This window comes from Zingiber officinale, chromosome 7A (genome assembly GCF_018446385.1).
Source record: "Zingiber officinale cultivar Zhangliang chromosome 7A, Zo_v1.1, whole genome shotgun sequence".
Taxonomy (NCBI): Eukaryota; Viridiplantae; Streptophyta; class Magnoliopsida; order Zingiberales; family Zingiberaceae; genus Zingiber; species Zingiber officinale.
In genome coordinates, this window is record NC_055998.1 from 60082507 (window position 1) to 60097717 (window position 15211).

Genomic DNA, 15211 nt, shown 5'->3' on the forward strand with positions numbered 1-15211 from the left:
TATTTACTCAAGTAGTTTTCAAATCACTTATTTAGGTAAGTATTTTTACAAGAAAATATGTTTTTAAGTTAAGTTTTTAACTTTAAATCTAATATTCTATCAAAATATTTTTTTAAGCTAAAGTTTTTATCAAAATATGTTTTAAGTTGAGTACTTTTAAGTAAGTTCTTCTTCAAAACTTTTACGTTATTAAAATTCTCAAAGTCTTTCTAAAGCAAGTCGTTTTAAGGACTAAATACTTGACAAAACAATTATCTTCAAAAGTTTAACTAAGACTTTCATAAAAATGTTTTCAAAGCAAAAATTTAAGTAAGTTTTTTTTTCCAAACCTAAGTGTTTATTAAACTCTCTTTCAGCTATTTTTTTAACTATGTAATTTTCAAAACTAAACATTAAATTTAATTAAAGTATTTTCTAAACTTAGTTATTTAGCAAGGTGTTTTATCAACACAACCATTTTAAAGCTGAAAATTAAGCTAAGTTTGTTTTTCGAAGAAGATATAAAAGTTTCAAAACTTATGTTTATCTAAGTTTTTGTTGAAAAAAATTAAATATTTTTTAAAGCATTTCTAAATTAGTTAAGTATTTTCAAAGCTAAATTTAGCTAAGTGCTACTCTTCAGGGGGAACTTAAAATTACATAGAATATTTTCTATTACTTTTCTCTACTCTTTCTTTTTGATTTATGTCAAAGGGGAAGAGAAAAGTCAAAGTTAAGCAAATTAAGATTTAACAAAATGAAAAAGCAAGTTAAGAATTTAAACATGATAAAAGAGAAAGCATAAGTTTTTTTTCAATAGTGCATTAATTTTTTTTCAATCAGTGCATTAATGCTCATGATGCTTATGTTTAAATTTCCTTATTTTTCCTTATTTAATTGTTATATTTTTTTACTTAACTTTGAACTGTATTGTCATAATCAAAAAAGGGGAGATTGTTGGTGCGGGAAGCATCCGACGATCGAACCTGTGTTTTGATTATGTCAAAGGGTTCAAAGTTAAGTTGTTTCATTATCTGATATATTTGATTGAAATTACAGGAAAGCTCTAAGTTTACTTTGGCAAAAGTCCTAGCTACGGTTAGGCAGGTGAAAACCCTAGGGGGTGGTAGCCCTAGGTCCTAGGGGGTGATAACCCTAAGTGAAGAAAAGTCCTAACTGCGGTTAGGCAAAGGAAAAACCCTAGGGGGCGGTAAGCCTAGGTCCTAGGGATGGTAACCCTAAGCGAGAAGTCTTGGCGGGTCGAAGCTTCGGGCAAAAATCCTAGAGGGCGGCGGGGTAACCCTAGATTGAAAGTCCTGGTGTCGCGAACCGAGTGGAAGACTGGGCGAGTCGTGGAGCGGACGTCTAGTATGAAGACCGGAAGCTTCGAGTGCTGAGCAAAAATCCAGTTGGTCTAGAGGATCAACTGGCAACAGGTATGCTCTCCTGAGTAGAGTAGGTGAGGACGCGTTCCCCGCTGAGAGAACAGTAGGCATCGGTTCGACCTAGGATTTCCGGTCAGAAATCCGAAGTCAGAACCGGACAGTCCGGTGACTGTCGGACATTTATTTTTATGTTATTATTATGTGTTAACTTTGTTTTGCAGGATATGTTGTTGTTTTGTGGACTAACGTAGCTTGCAGGACGAATAAAGAGCTCAAATCCCTGGATGAACAGTGTCTGGGGTGCCTCCATAGAGCTTGAGGCGCCTCGGATGCTTTGGAAGAAGGAGCGCGCGAAGTCAAGCTAGAGGCGCCCTCAAGGAGTGCTGAGGCACCTCAAATGGGCTTGAAGGCACCCTCCATATCATTGGAGGCGCCTTCAAGAGGATGAGCGGTGACTTCTTCAGCCCTTATCTTCGCTGCAAAATCGGCGAAGTTGAGGATGCCCTCAAGGAGGTTGAAGGCGCCCTCAATGGGCTTTATAAGGAGGTCTCGAGCAACAGCATGATCAATCAAGTGCTAAGCAATCTTTCTTCAGCGCATGACTAACGAGACGATCCGACTAAGCCACAACAAAATCCCGACGACCCGAAGCTGTGAAATTTCAATTCTTTGTGGTCGGTATAACTTTTTCAATAATGTCATTGTAATAATTCTTGTAATATTTACGCGATTATAGTTGTTGCCGAAAGTAAACGCTCAACGAGCGTGGGCCTTGGAGTAGGAGTCACCCAAGGCTCCGAACCAAATAAATCTTGGTGTCTTTCTGTGTTCCTTTATTTATTATTCCGCTGCGTTATCCGATAAATTTTCTGAATACGAAAAGTAAAAGTCACGAACGTTATTCACCCCCCCCCCCCTCTAGCGCATCTCGATCCAACACAATTCACTTTAAGTTCCAAGAATCTTAATTTCATTCTTGGAAAATAAAGAGTCGTATACAATCGATCCAGACTCGGATATAAGACAAAACACAAATTCAAATCATACTATCCTTAGTGAATCGACCAAATAGAAAACTAATCTAAGCATGGGTCCCTAAGTCTAACTTGATTAATCAAGTTGGACTTAATCAATATTGGATTCCCAAAGATCAAATTCATTATCTTGATAGACCTTATTGAGACTATGATCCAAGGGGAGTCAATAAAAAGACTATTTTATTATTAAATAGACTTGTTTGATGTTTGCTTTATTGCTTTCCTTATATATACCTAGATTAGGATAAATAAGAACTTAGACTTGATCGACACTTGACTAATTACCTATAATTTTCAGAAAGAAAATTAATTATTTAATTTTTTTAAAAGGCTTTGTGATACTCAAGAAGGTCTTATACCTCACTACAGCCTTGAAATCAATTATTAAAATGGATGTTTAATTAATTAACTGTTAAACTTTAGTCTAACTCAAATGGAAAGTAATCCTTAAATTTTAATCTAAATTAAAGATAAAATTAATCATCTCATAAAACAGATAAGGTTCCATGATTGACAATCTAAAAAAAGGATGATATGAATTTAGCTTTAAAATATTAAATTCAAGCTTAAACCTAACTTAATCTTTAAATCAAAACAAATATAATTTAAATTAATTAAACTTAACTAAACTTAAACCGAATCAAATTAAACTTAATTTAATCTTCAAAAAATAACTTTCAAATCATAATTAATTTTTAAATTTTAAATAATTTCAAAATTGATTAACTTCAAAATTAATTAATTTTTAAATTATAATTGATTTTTAAATTTTAATTAATTTCAAAATCTTTTTATTTCTAAATGTTAATTAATTTTTAAATCATAATTAATTTTCAAATTATAATATAATATAAACTTAAATTTTTCAATGTTCAAAAATTCAAACCTAAATATTTTCTAAAATTCAGAGATAATATTCTCAAAATTAAAATTAACTCTATCTTACATCAACTCATAAGGTTAACTATATTTGATAATTTAAAAAGAGTGAGATGGAAAATCAAGAAAAAAGATAATAACTTTTATATTTTTTTAACCTATGTTTCCTATGATTAGACTCTAGGACCCTCAAACCTAAATAATTTATTGAAAAAAAAAATTAAGGCATTAATTAAGGGAAAGGAAAAGAAATTAAATTTAGTTAAACATTTTTTTAAGTTAAATATTTTTTCAAAGTTAAGTATTTTTTAACATCTCAAAGTTAAATTTTTTCAAAGTTAAAATATTTTTCAAATTTTCAAAATTAAATATCTTTTTAAGTTAAAGTATTTTTCAAAATTTCAAGGTTAAATTTTTTGAAAGTACTTTTTCAAAGTTAAGTTTTTTTTTTTAAGTTAAAGTATTTTTCAAAAAGAGAGTAAGTACTTCTCAAAAAGTAAGTTAATTTTTTAAATAAAGTACTTCAAAGTTAAGTTTTTAAGAAAATTCTTTTAAAGCTATGAATTTAGCTATGTATTTTTATAAGGAAATTCCTTTTCAAAGTAAAGTATTTAGCAAAGAAATTCTTTTTAAAACTAAACCTTTTTTTTAAAAGAAACTCATTTTAAAGCTATGTTTTTTTGAAAAGAAAGTTAGAGTGATAAGTTCAGGGAGCTTAAAGTTAAATTTTTGAAAAGATATTAAAAGTTAATTTTTTTTATTACTATCTTTACAAGTTAATTTTCTCTCTACTTAGTATTCTTTCCTATTTATGTCAAAGGGGGAGAGAAAGGTTAAAAGTTAGTCAAAGATAACTTAATAATTTTTTATAATTGAGGATTAAATTAAGGAGGAGCATCTGTAATTTATTAAATCGCTAAATTGGTTTATTTATGCTGAATTTCCATACTTATGCTACATTTTTTTATTATGCATTACTTAACTTTGAATTGTGTTGTCATAATCAAAAAGAGGAAGATTATCAGAGCAGGAAACCCCAGATAATCGAACATAAATTTTAATTATGTCAAAGGGTTCAAAATTAAGGTTTCTTTTTGTCTAACAAGTTGAACTGAGAGTGCAGGAAAGTCCTATGTGATTTTAGGCAAAGAAAAAGTTGTAGTTGAGGCTAAGCTGGTGGAAAGTCCTAACTGCGGTTAGGCAAAAAGTTGACGGGTTGAGGACATTGGGTGAAATCCTAGAGTCAAGGACATTAGGTGAAAATCTTGGGGGTCGCGGAACTAAGTGGAAGACTAGATTGGTCGTGGATCGGACGTCTAATATTAAGTCCTAGAGTCTCAGATGTTGAGCAAAATTCCAGACAGTCTGGAGGACTGATTTGGCAAAAGATAAACTCTCATGAGAGGAGTAGGTGAGGATGCGTTTCCCGATGAGAGAACAGTAGTCATCAATCCGACCTAGAATTTCAGCAAAACTCAAAGTCAAAATCGGATGGTCTGAAAGTTGTTTACTTTATACTATTGCCTGAACTAACTCTTTTTTTATAGAAAAACTTGCCTAGACTCAAGATTTAAAATTTCGACCCGTACCGAGGTTTCGGTCCTAGACCGGAACGATACAATTTCGGTACCGTATCATATAGTGCCGATATAGTTTCGATATTTTTTAAATATAAAATATATTAATTAAAAACTAAAATATTTAACATAAATATTTTAAAAATAAACAAGATAAAAAATAATCTTTTAAAAAGGAAAGAATATGAAAATAGATAAATAAATAAATAAAAATTTTATTATAATTTTAAAATTAAAATAAATGAAATATAAAATTAATTAGATAATTTTATTAGGGTTTAATAAAGTCTCTTTAGATTACCTCTATCATAGCTAGGAGTTGATTAAAATAATTAACCTAAGTTTAATTTTTAAAAAAAATCTGAAATCCGACACCACTCGCGAGCCCGCACGACTTTGGCGTTGTCGTGGGGTTGCGCAACCAGCCATGGCCGTGGAGATTGCGTGACTCCTTCAACGCAACCACGTTGGTCGTGCGACCCCTCTGCAGTGACCACAGGGTCGCACGATGCCTCTGCGGCAGCAACGGAAGGGTTATGCGACCCCTCCGCTACTGTTGCAGGGTCGAGCGACCCCTCCGCTGTGACCACGGGATCGCGCAACATGTCGCACCTATCATCAGTCTGGTGTCGAGGTCGTGTCGGTGTCAGTCGTCAAGCGGAATGAGACGTTTCGCCCGTTTTGACCGTTTCGGCACGGTGAAATCTTAGAGCCGAGGACGTTAGGTGAAAATCTTAGGGGTCGCGAACACTAGGTGGAAGACTATATTGGTCGTGGATCGGACGTCTAGTATGAAGTCCTAAAGTCTCAGATGTTGAGCAAAATTCTAGACGGTCTGGAAGACCGGTTTAGCAAAAGGTAAATTCTCATGAGAGGAGTATGTGAGGACGTGTTTCTCGAAGAGGGAACAATATGGATCAATCCGGCCTAGAATTTCAGCAAAACTCAATGTTAGGATCGAATAGTCCGAAGGCTGTTTATTTTATACTATTGCCTGAACTAACTCTTTTTTTATAGAAAAACTTGTCTGGCCTAACTTTTTTTTTTTTTGCAAGAAAACAAAGGCAAGAAAAAGTGGTCCGGGAGTTGGTAGAGCTCCAGGCGCCTAGACTCAGGACGTCCAAGAGTGGTCCAGGCACTCGGGATCGGATCAACCAGGCACCCTTAGGCAATGAACTGGCGCACTCCGATTGGTCGGCCTACAACAGTCCAAGCAAGTGGTCCGGGTGCCCGGAGATGGATGAGTTTTGCTGGATCGAGTTTCGATGAGAGCATGCCACGTCAATCCTGTAGGGCCGCCCAAGGGAGGTTCCAGGTGTCCGGAGTAGGCTATAAAAAGAGAATTCGACCAGCACCTTGAACACAACAATTAAAAGAAGTTTTTCTCTTGCGCGCTACTCAAAAAATGCTTCCACGATGCCTAAACATTGCTCCGACAATTGAAGACTCGCAACTTCATATCTTTACAAGTTGTTGGTATAGTTTTGTTTACAGTTTTATCATTGTATTTCTTATACATAATACTTGTAACCTTTCTTCTAACTACCTTACCCATTGAAAGCACTCAATGAGTGCGAGCCTTGGAGTAGGAGTCGTCACATGATCCGAACCAAGTAAATCAAAGTGTTAGCGATTTCTTATTTTTACGTAACTTATATTCCGCTGCGTTTTACTCAATCGCGTTTTAAACAAGCGTGAAAGTCACGAGCGCTATTCACCCTCCCCCCCTCTAGCGCAACGATCCTACCGTCCTTGTTGGACATTAGGGTCGGAACTACAATGCGTTCCTTCTAGAGAACATCCTAATATAAGCACAATAATTTGATAGATTCATTCATTAAATATTTATCAGTAAGTTCACGATGGTCGGCAACCTAACGTGTAACCCTCGTCCTTTTTCAACCAGGCTTGGGACTGGCTTTGGCAGGGTTAAAACACGACATGGAACACAATGATAAAATGCGGTAATGGAAAATGGTGATGGAACATGGCAGCAAAATGCAATCGTAGAATACAACAGTTGAATGTGATGGCCTGGGTTGTTAAAGGCGCGCCTCAAGCGCGCCTGAGGCGTCAGGCGCACAAGGCGCTGAGGAAAGCGCCTTCGACAGCGCGAGGCGGGCGCTGTTCGCCAGGCGCGCGCCTAAGCACGCCTAGGGCGCTTTCGCGCCTCACAGAAGGCGTGATCGAAGCGCATCGCACGATCGTAGGGCATCGCGCAATCCTTCCCATTCACGATTTCTAACCAAAAAACCATTTCAAACTTAATTTGGTTTGGAATTAGGGCACGGAGAAGAAAAGGGAAGAAGAAAATAACGGAAGGAGAAGAAGAAACCTTGCTGAAGAGTCGCGCCATCCTCCACTGCCGACGCCGCCGCTGAGTTGCTTCCATCGCTGCCCAGGTATGCGTTGTTTCCTTCTTTTTTTTTTTTTTTGTTTTTCTATTCTTCACTTCATCTTCTTCTTCTCATCTTCTTCTTTTGTAATCTTCTTCGCTTCTTCGCTTCGCTTCTTCGCTCCTCTTCGTTTTCTGGTTTTTCTTTTTTTCTTCTTCTTCTTCTGTTCGCGTTTTCACTGTTCACTTTCGTTTCTTCTCTGTTATATCTTCTTCCTCTTATTTCGTTTTTGTTTTTACCCTTCCCGTTGAAGGCAAGACAGCAGACAGCACTATTCTTTTTTGTTTTTCCCTTCCCGTTGAAGGCAAGACAGCAGTATTCTTTTTTGTTTTTCCCTTCCCGTTGACAGCAAAGCAGCAGGCAGCAGCAGTTTTGTTTTTTGTTTTTTTCCCTTCCCGTTGACAGCTGCTGCTGAGTTGTGATGTTGTCCCATTTCTGCTGCTACTGTGATGCTGTACCCTTTTTTTTATTTTTTTATTTTGCTGTTTTCTTTTTGTTTTTTTATTTTATGTTGCTGGGACTAAAAAATTGTTGCTGCTGTCCCTGTTTACTAGTACTTTTAGCTAATTAAAACAATGTGCTTGTTGGTAATATGATGTGCAAATATTTTCTCTCCCTTTTTGCATAAGCAATTCAAGCCTGTGATGTTGTCCCTATTTTTTCTTTTTATTTTCCTATTTTTCTATTGCTGGTACCAGTGGTACAATACTTTTCTATTATTGTTGATACTAGGTACAGACATACAGTAGTTTACCATTCCATTAATTCATTAATTTTTTTTATTTTTTTTTTAATTTTTTAGGTTATTTTCTTGTTCAATTATCATGGAAGGTAGTAGTGATACTCCAACATATATATCAAAAGATCCGGCATGGAATTATTTTCAAAGAGTTAATCCGAATAACAAAAATGATTTGATTTGTAACTTTTGTCAAAAAGTTACAAAAGGAGGTATCTATCGTGCAAAACAGCATCTTGTTGGAGGGTTTCGAAATACTACGACTTGCAAGAAATGTCCGCCTCATGTACGTGAAGAAATAAAAAATTTCATGGAGAAAAAGGCGGAGAAAAGCAATCTTTCTAAACTTGCGACATTAGATTTTGAGGATGATATTGATATGGATGATATTGGAGCTAAAGCTGTACCGCCTATAAGTACAAGTACAAGTTCTAGATCAGTGAATATGCAAAAAAGGCCAAGACAAATAGGTCCAATAGATACATATTTTGCTCCTAATGTGCAAAAAAATGTTGAAAGTAGAAAGGGTAAAGAGAGACAAACTACGATAAATGAGGCATACAAGAAAGAATTGAGGGAAAAAACTTGTATGCTATAACTGAGTGGATGTATGATGCGGCAATTCCTTTTAATGCCGTTAACTATTCAAGCTTCAAAAGGATGTTGGACTTGGTTGGCCAATATGGTGTAGGTCTAAAAGGACCTAGTTATCATGAGGTGCGGGTTCCTTTTCTTAAAAAGGCTATTGATAATGTGACTAATGATTACATTAAGTCGTGTGAAACAGAATGGGCAAAGTATGGTTGTAGTTTGATGGCAGATGGGTGGACAGACAAAAGGCAGAGGACATTGATTAATTTTTTAGTGAATTCTCCTAAAGGTTCAGTTTTCATCGAATCGGTTGATGCTTCTGATTATGCAAAAACTGGAGAGAAAATATTTCAGTTGCTTGATCGATTTGTGGAGCGTGTAGGAGAAGTAAATGTTATTCAAGTTGTAACGGATAGTGCAAGTAACAATGTGCTTGCTGGTAAGAATTTATTTAATTTTTTCTTATCATTATGCTTTTTCTTATATATGTTAAAATTATCTAGTTTTCTAACTTCTTTTATAGGAAAATTATTAGAAGCAAAAAGACCACACTTGTATTGGACTCCTTGTGCTGCTCACTGCGTCGACTTGATCTTAGAAGATATTGGGAAATTGCCTGATTTTAAAGCAACATTGAAGAAGGCAATGAGTGTGAATGCTTACATTTATGTTCGCCCCGGCATGGTAAATATGTTGAGGCAATTCACAAGACAAAAAGAGCTTTGTCGGGCGGGTGTCACAAGATTTGCTACTGCTTTTCTCACTCTTGAAAGGATGCACCTACATAAGCAAAATTTAAGAAAAATGTTCATTTCAAAGGATTGGACAGAGAGTAAATGGGCAAAAGAAGCGCGCGGGGAAGAAGGTAGCTAAAATCATCATGACACTTAAATTTTGGAGCAGTATTGTGCATATTTTAAAGATACATGGTCCTTTAGTCCGTGTTCTGAGACTGGTTGATGGCGAAAGAAAACCTGCAATGGGCTATATTTATGAGGCTATGGATAGGGAAAAAGAAACAATTATGAAGGCCTTTAAGGAGAAAGAAGAGAAATACAAAGAAGTGTTTGAGATCATTGATAAGAGATGGGAATGCCAACTTCATCGGCCTCTGCATGCTGCAGGACATTATTTGAATCCAGAATATTTTTATTCATACACAGATTCAAATATATGTGGAGAAGTGGTGAATGGTTTGTTTGAAACTATGGAGAGATTGGTTTCAAACGCTGCCGAGCAAGATAAAATCACTGCCTAGCTCTCTATATATCGAAAGGCAGAAGGGTTATTTGGGAGGAATGTGGCAATTAGACATAGAAGAGCATTATCTCCAGCAGAATGGTGGGAATGCTACGGAGCAAATACCCCAGAATTGCAAAAGTTTGCTATTAAAGTGTTTAGCCTCACTTGTAGTGCTTCTGGTTGTGAGCGCAATTGGAGTGTATTTGAGCAGGTATGTAATAAATATAAATGTAATACTATTAGTATGTTACTTTTATAAGTAGAAAATATTTTTTGTTATTTTGTTATACTTATTGTGATTTTTGACATTTTGTAGATTCACAGCAAAAAAAGGAATAGGCTAGCTCAGCAGCACTTAAATGATTTGGTATTTGTGAAATACAATCGTGCCTTAAAACTTCGGTATGACGCACGTGATAAGATTGACCCCATCTCTTTGACAGATATTGATGATAGTAATGAATGGTTGATGGGTAGAATGGATGGAGAAAGTGATAATGAAGAAGATGAGTTGGTTTTTGAAGGTGATGACTTGACATGGGATGTCGTTGCTAGGGCTAGTGGAGCTGAAGAGCCTGAATATTGTACTAGAGGAAAAAATATTGCATCCATGACCTCTAGTTCACATGTTAGGCCTAAATAAGTCGAGAAGGGAAATACATCTTCCTCTATGAGACACTCATCTCTAAGACTTTGAGATGAAGAAGAAGAAGAAGAAATTGAATCTGAAGAAGATGAAGATAAAGAAGAAGAAGAATACAATGAGGATGATCTTGAGCTTGATGATTAATTTGACTTATTACGCTTGTTTTGATGAACTTTGTTAGTTTAAATTAGAAAGTTGAAACTTGAAAGTTTGAAACTTTTATTAATTTTATCATGGTGTTGTTTTACTTGTTATATTTGATATTGATGATGCTGCTTTACTTATTATATTTGATATTGATGTGTGTGGAATATTAATAGTTATCATATTTGATATATTTTATAAGTGTGTCAATAGTTTAGTAGTCATCAACCTCATGTTCAAGAGGCGCGCGCCTCAGGCGCGCCTCACGCCTCGGGCTCTATGAGCCCTTTGCGCCTCGGTGCACCTCGCGCCTCTAACAATACTGGTGATGGCAAACAGTTAGGATTACGAAGGAGTGGGTCATGGTTGATTTTGTGGTGCTCAATTCCTCTTGTCATTTGCACAAGGTAAATAACGGAAGATAGTACGATAGCTTGAGAATCCTCATCTTTCTATGAAATTCAATTTCATCCATCTAAGTATATACAATATAAGGCTGCTTTGCATCCCGATTTAAGCATTCAGCCTAATTATCAGCACAATTTGTTTTCCCTTTCAAATTATTCTTACATGAATTATTGTTTCCTTGTATAAGAGTTAATGTTCACATTTTCGTACCTTGAAGCTGCACTTGCATATAAGCTAGTTCCTCTGTTTGATTGCAACCAATTTAGGACCATCCTGAGAAATTGATTTTATAATGATCTACTCACAAAATAGATTGTTCATATACTTGCTCAATCTTATTGGTTATAAAAATCAATTTCCAATCAATAGTACTAAAAGAGGCTCATTTGCTCAATGGGCATCAGCTAATTGAATAATAGGAAGAGGTGATTTAGGAATAGCATAAATCATGAATTAGTTGGTTCACCTCAATGAACATCTCTATATACAAGAGAATAAGAATACTGTAAAACAAACATCAGGCTGACTTATATATCTATTGGAAATAACTTGCAGCTTTTGTCAGGTTAGCAATGGATAATGGTATCATATTTCACCTCTTCCTTCCAACAAAAAAAATGCGCATTTTAAATTACATCATAGAATTATCTGTTCATTTCAGTCAAAGTTAAATTCCTAATATTCAGCTTCATTACTCATCCATTAAGCATCTACAATGCTAATGAAGTTTTTAAAAAGAGAGATTTTCAGAGGAAGTTGAAATTAGGTTAAGTTATTCTACAAAACAAACGTTAATCACATGTCAATATTCATTTTCGTCTGAATAGAAAACAAGAGTAGCAATAATCACGAAGAGCATACATGAGAGAGAAATGGCATAAACATGAAGTGTCGAAGCACTAACCTGGAAGTCCAGCCTCTCGAGCAGCCTTGACAGGATCCATCAACCACCCCCTCCAATCTCTAGCGATCTTCGAGGGGAAATCCACGGCATCAAATCTGACGACATTAGCATCTGAATCAAGCGCATTGAGGCTCCGGGCAGAGGATTGAGAACCATTAGACGACCCCGAGGGGAAAGAGGAGCGGAGGCCAGCTGATGTCGGGTGCTCCAGCTGAAGGAAGAGCCAGGTGAGGAGGACGAAGAGAGAGAGCAGAAGGGGAAGGGCGGAGGGCCGCTTGAAGAAGAAGACAATAGAGGATAGGGCTGCCGCTGCCGAAGAGGAGGAGGGAGAAGAGAGGGGCGGAGGAGGTGGCGGAAGATCGGAGTTAGATCGGAGTGCGAGGGTGATCTTTCGAGGGTTCGCCATGTTCGGGTTCGAACCAAAAATAGAAAAATTATAAGTTGCATCTGGTTTTAAACGAAATAAATGTGAAAACAATTTCTTCACAGGGAATTGTTACGTAGATCCGCCAAAGTAAATATTATATAAAAAATCAATATCAAAAATTTTAAAATGAATTAAAATTAAATATTATAAAAAAACTAAAAAGTAATAAAAGGTAATAAAATCAACGTATTTTATATTAAAAATAATAAATTAAATTTGTTATATAAAATTAATGTTTAACAGATTTGATTAAATAAAATATTTTAAAAATATAAAAATTCAATTAGAGTTATATTTATTTTTTTATTCCGTTTAAATGAAATTAACACCACCATTATATTTTTTTTAATTAATTTAACATACGGGTTACTCGAAGCATCTTAACAATTTAATTAAATTTTTTTAACAAATGATACAAATGTATTTTCTAATTTAATACATACTAGTCACAAGTGACACCCATAAATTAGACTTAATAAGGATATGTCAAACTCATACAATTATATAACCTGATAAAGATACATCAGGCTCAGTGCAATATAGAGACGACGCTCGAGAGAATCATAGTTACTGTAACAAATTCATCCTTAAAAAATTAATTTAATTTTTTATATCAAATATTAAACTGATAAAAACAAATACTATATTTAATCTTAATAAAAAAAACCCGTAAATTAGATTTGGTAAGGGTGTATCAAGCCCGTAAAGCAACACTCGAGAACCCCAGCAACAACCTACTGTAACGGACTCTCCCTCATAAAAACTTAATTTAATATTTCTTAGCCAAAAAGCTAAGAAAAGTATGTTTTTTTAATGTCGTCGGCCCAAAATATTTATAGAAGTTTTTCCGCCCATAATATTATCAATCCTAAAATGTGAGACTAAAAAAAATCATGATAGTGCACCCTAATTAATTAATGAAAAAATTCTCAATAATACGTTACAGCTGAGTCTTAAACTCTAGATATTTGATTGATTCATTAATGAGAAATTCCTAATAATACATTGCAGCGGAGTCTCAAACTCTAGAAACCTGATTAATTAATGACAAAAATTTCTAATAATACACCTCAGCAGTATCTCAAAATTTAGATCTCTGATTGATACGTATGTTGAAATTACTAATAAATTTTAAAATTATTTTCAATGTAAAAAGAAAAAAATTAATATAATTTAATTTTAGACTTCACCAGAAATGTTTGTAAAAGTTCAGATTCTTAATAAAATAATGAGATATTTAAAATTATCATATAAATTCGATTAAATCTCACTAAATTGAACCAATTTTGTATTCTCAATGCAATGTAATTAAAAATAAAAGAATAAAGACATAAAACTAGTGGCAATTACATTATGTGCTTCCTGAAACTCCATTTGAGTTAGATGTAATTAATTCTATTTTTTTTTTTCGATAATATAGGTATTCAATTTTTTATAACCAATTAATTCTGAAGATAACTGATTTGATCCTATAAAAATTTTTCATTAGCTACTAGAATAAATTAGAATGTGCTCATAAAGATTCATCTAGATAGTGAGTATTCTTAGATCCACTGGAGAATTAATTCTATATTCAATTGTTCAATTGTTGGTTCATCAAATTGCAATAATGTGTGGCAAAAAGGTGATAATACTTATTCCAGTGCGCCTCCATAGTCCACACTAAGGCCTACGAAAGGGTGGTAAAATATGATACTGAGCGGTCTCATAGGTGTGAGGCACTTATTCCTTAAGGGAATGAACCCTAGGGGATTCAAACCTTACTCACATGTGATAATTCTACCATCTTAGTATCAACTCAACTACAATCATGTGGTAAAAAGGTGAATACACTTGCGCCCAACGCCTCCGCCAATCCACCCTAGGACCAACATAAAGAAAGTAAATCATAGTAACTGAAAAGGCAAATGGAAAGTGGGATGAGTTTACATGGATTACAGGGATTTACGCTCCGTCAATCTCGAGATTTGCCCCCAAAATCTTATATGACAATCAATATGCCACTTACTAACTCGGCTAAACTTGTGGAGACATCAAAATCACAAACATTATGGTAAAAAAGGCAAAACGTTCGCCCCCAGCGCCCGCCAACCCGTTCGAGGGCCAACACGGAGGAGGTAAATCACGGATGGCTACTAGCCTTTGGAATAATGACTAGCACATAAGGGAGACATTTACCTCGACTTTGCCGAGATTCGAACCCCAGACCTCATTATGGTAACATCTCATACGCTAACCACTAGATCCATCCGAGGGGACCATCAACATCACAATCATGACCCATATACATGTAGTATCTCTCTCTCATTTTCTCCCTCCAAGCAATGTTTTCGTCACTTCCTTTCCTCCACTATAGCACCCCAAATTGCTATGTTGATTTTTGAAGCCCATCTTTGTGTCATACTCAATGTTTTTTTCTTATCTTTATGTCATACTCAATGTTTTTTTCTTTTGTTGTGTTATCCTCTCTTTCCATGTCTCCCACATAGTACTTTTCAATCCCTATCTTGAGTCACCATTGCCTAATATATTTGGTCCCTTTCGGTTAAATGTCATTTTCCTGTTCGAACTCCTCTTTTAAATTTATCCTCCAACGTGACTCCTCACAACACCCTCTTCATTAATGTTGGTGATCTCTAGAGTCAACTAAATACTTAAATTGACTAAGGTTTCCCTCTAATTAATTGAATTAGCTCAGAGATTCTTTCTTCACTTAATTGACACCCTTATATGTCTATGCAAAGTTCAAGAACGAGGTTCAGCGTCAACCCGGAACTCATTGTTCCTTAATTGAAATTAATTTCACACAAGCCACTAAATAGTCTAAGCTCCTACTTAGTCATACACATTATCCTCA

General features: G+C 35.2%; 1 protein-coding gene across 2 annotated transcripts in view; it reads right to left on the reverse strand.

The window, feature by feature from the left end:
• LOC122001436 overlaps positions 1 to 12342 on the reverse strand; it is a 35577-nt gene extending 23235 nt beyond the window's left edge. For both annotated transcript variants that reach the window (XM_042556175.1, XM_042556173.1), the window contains exon 1: positions 11928 to 12342. In XM_042556175.1, coding sequence (XP_042412109.1) covers positions 11928 to 12333 — 406 coding nt within the window. In that variant the 5' untranslated portion in view covers positions 12334 to 12342. The remainder of the gene's footprint in view (positions 1 to 11927) is intronic.
• Between the last annotated feature and the right edge of the window lie 2869 nt (positions 12343 to 15211).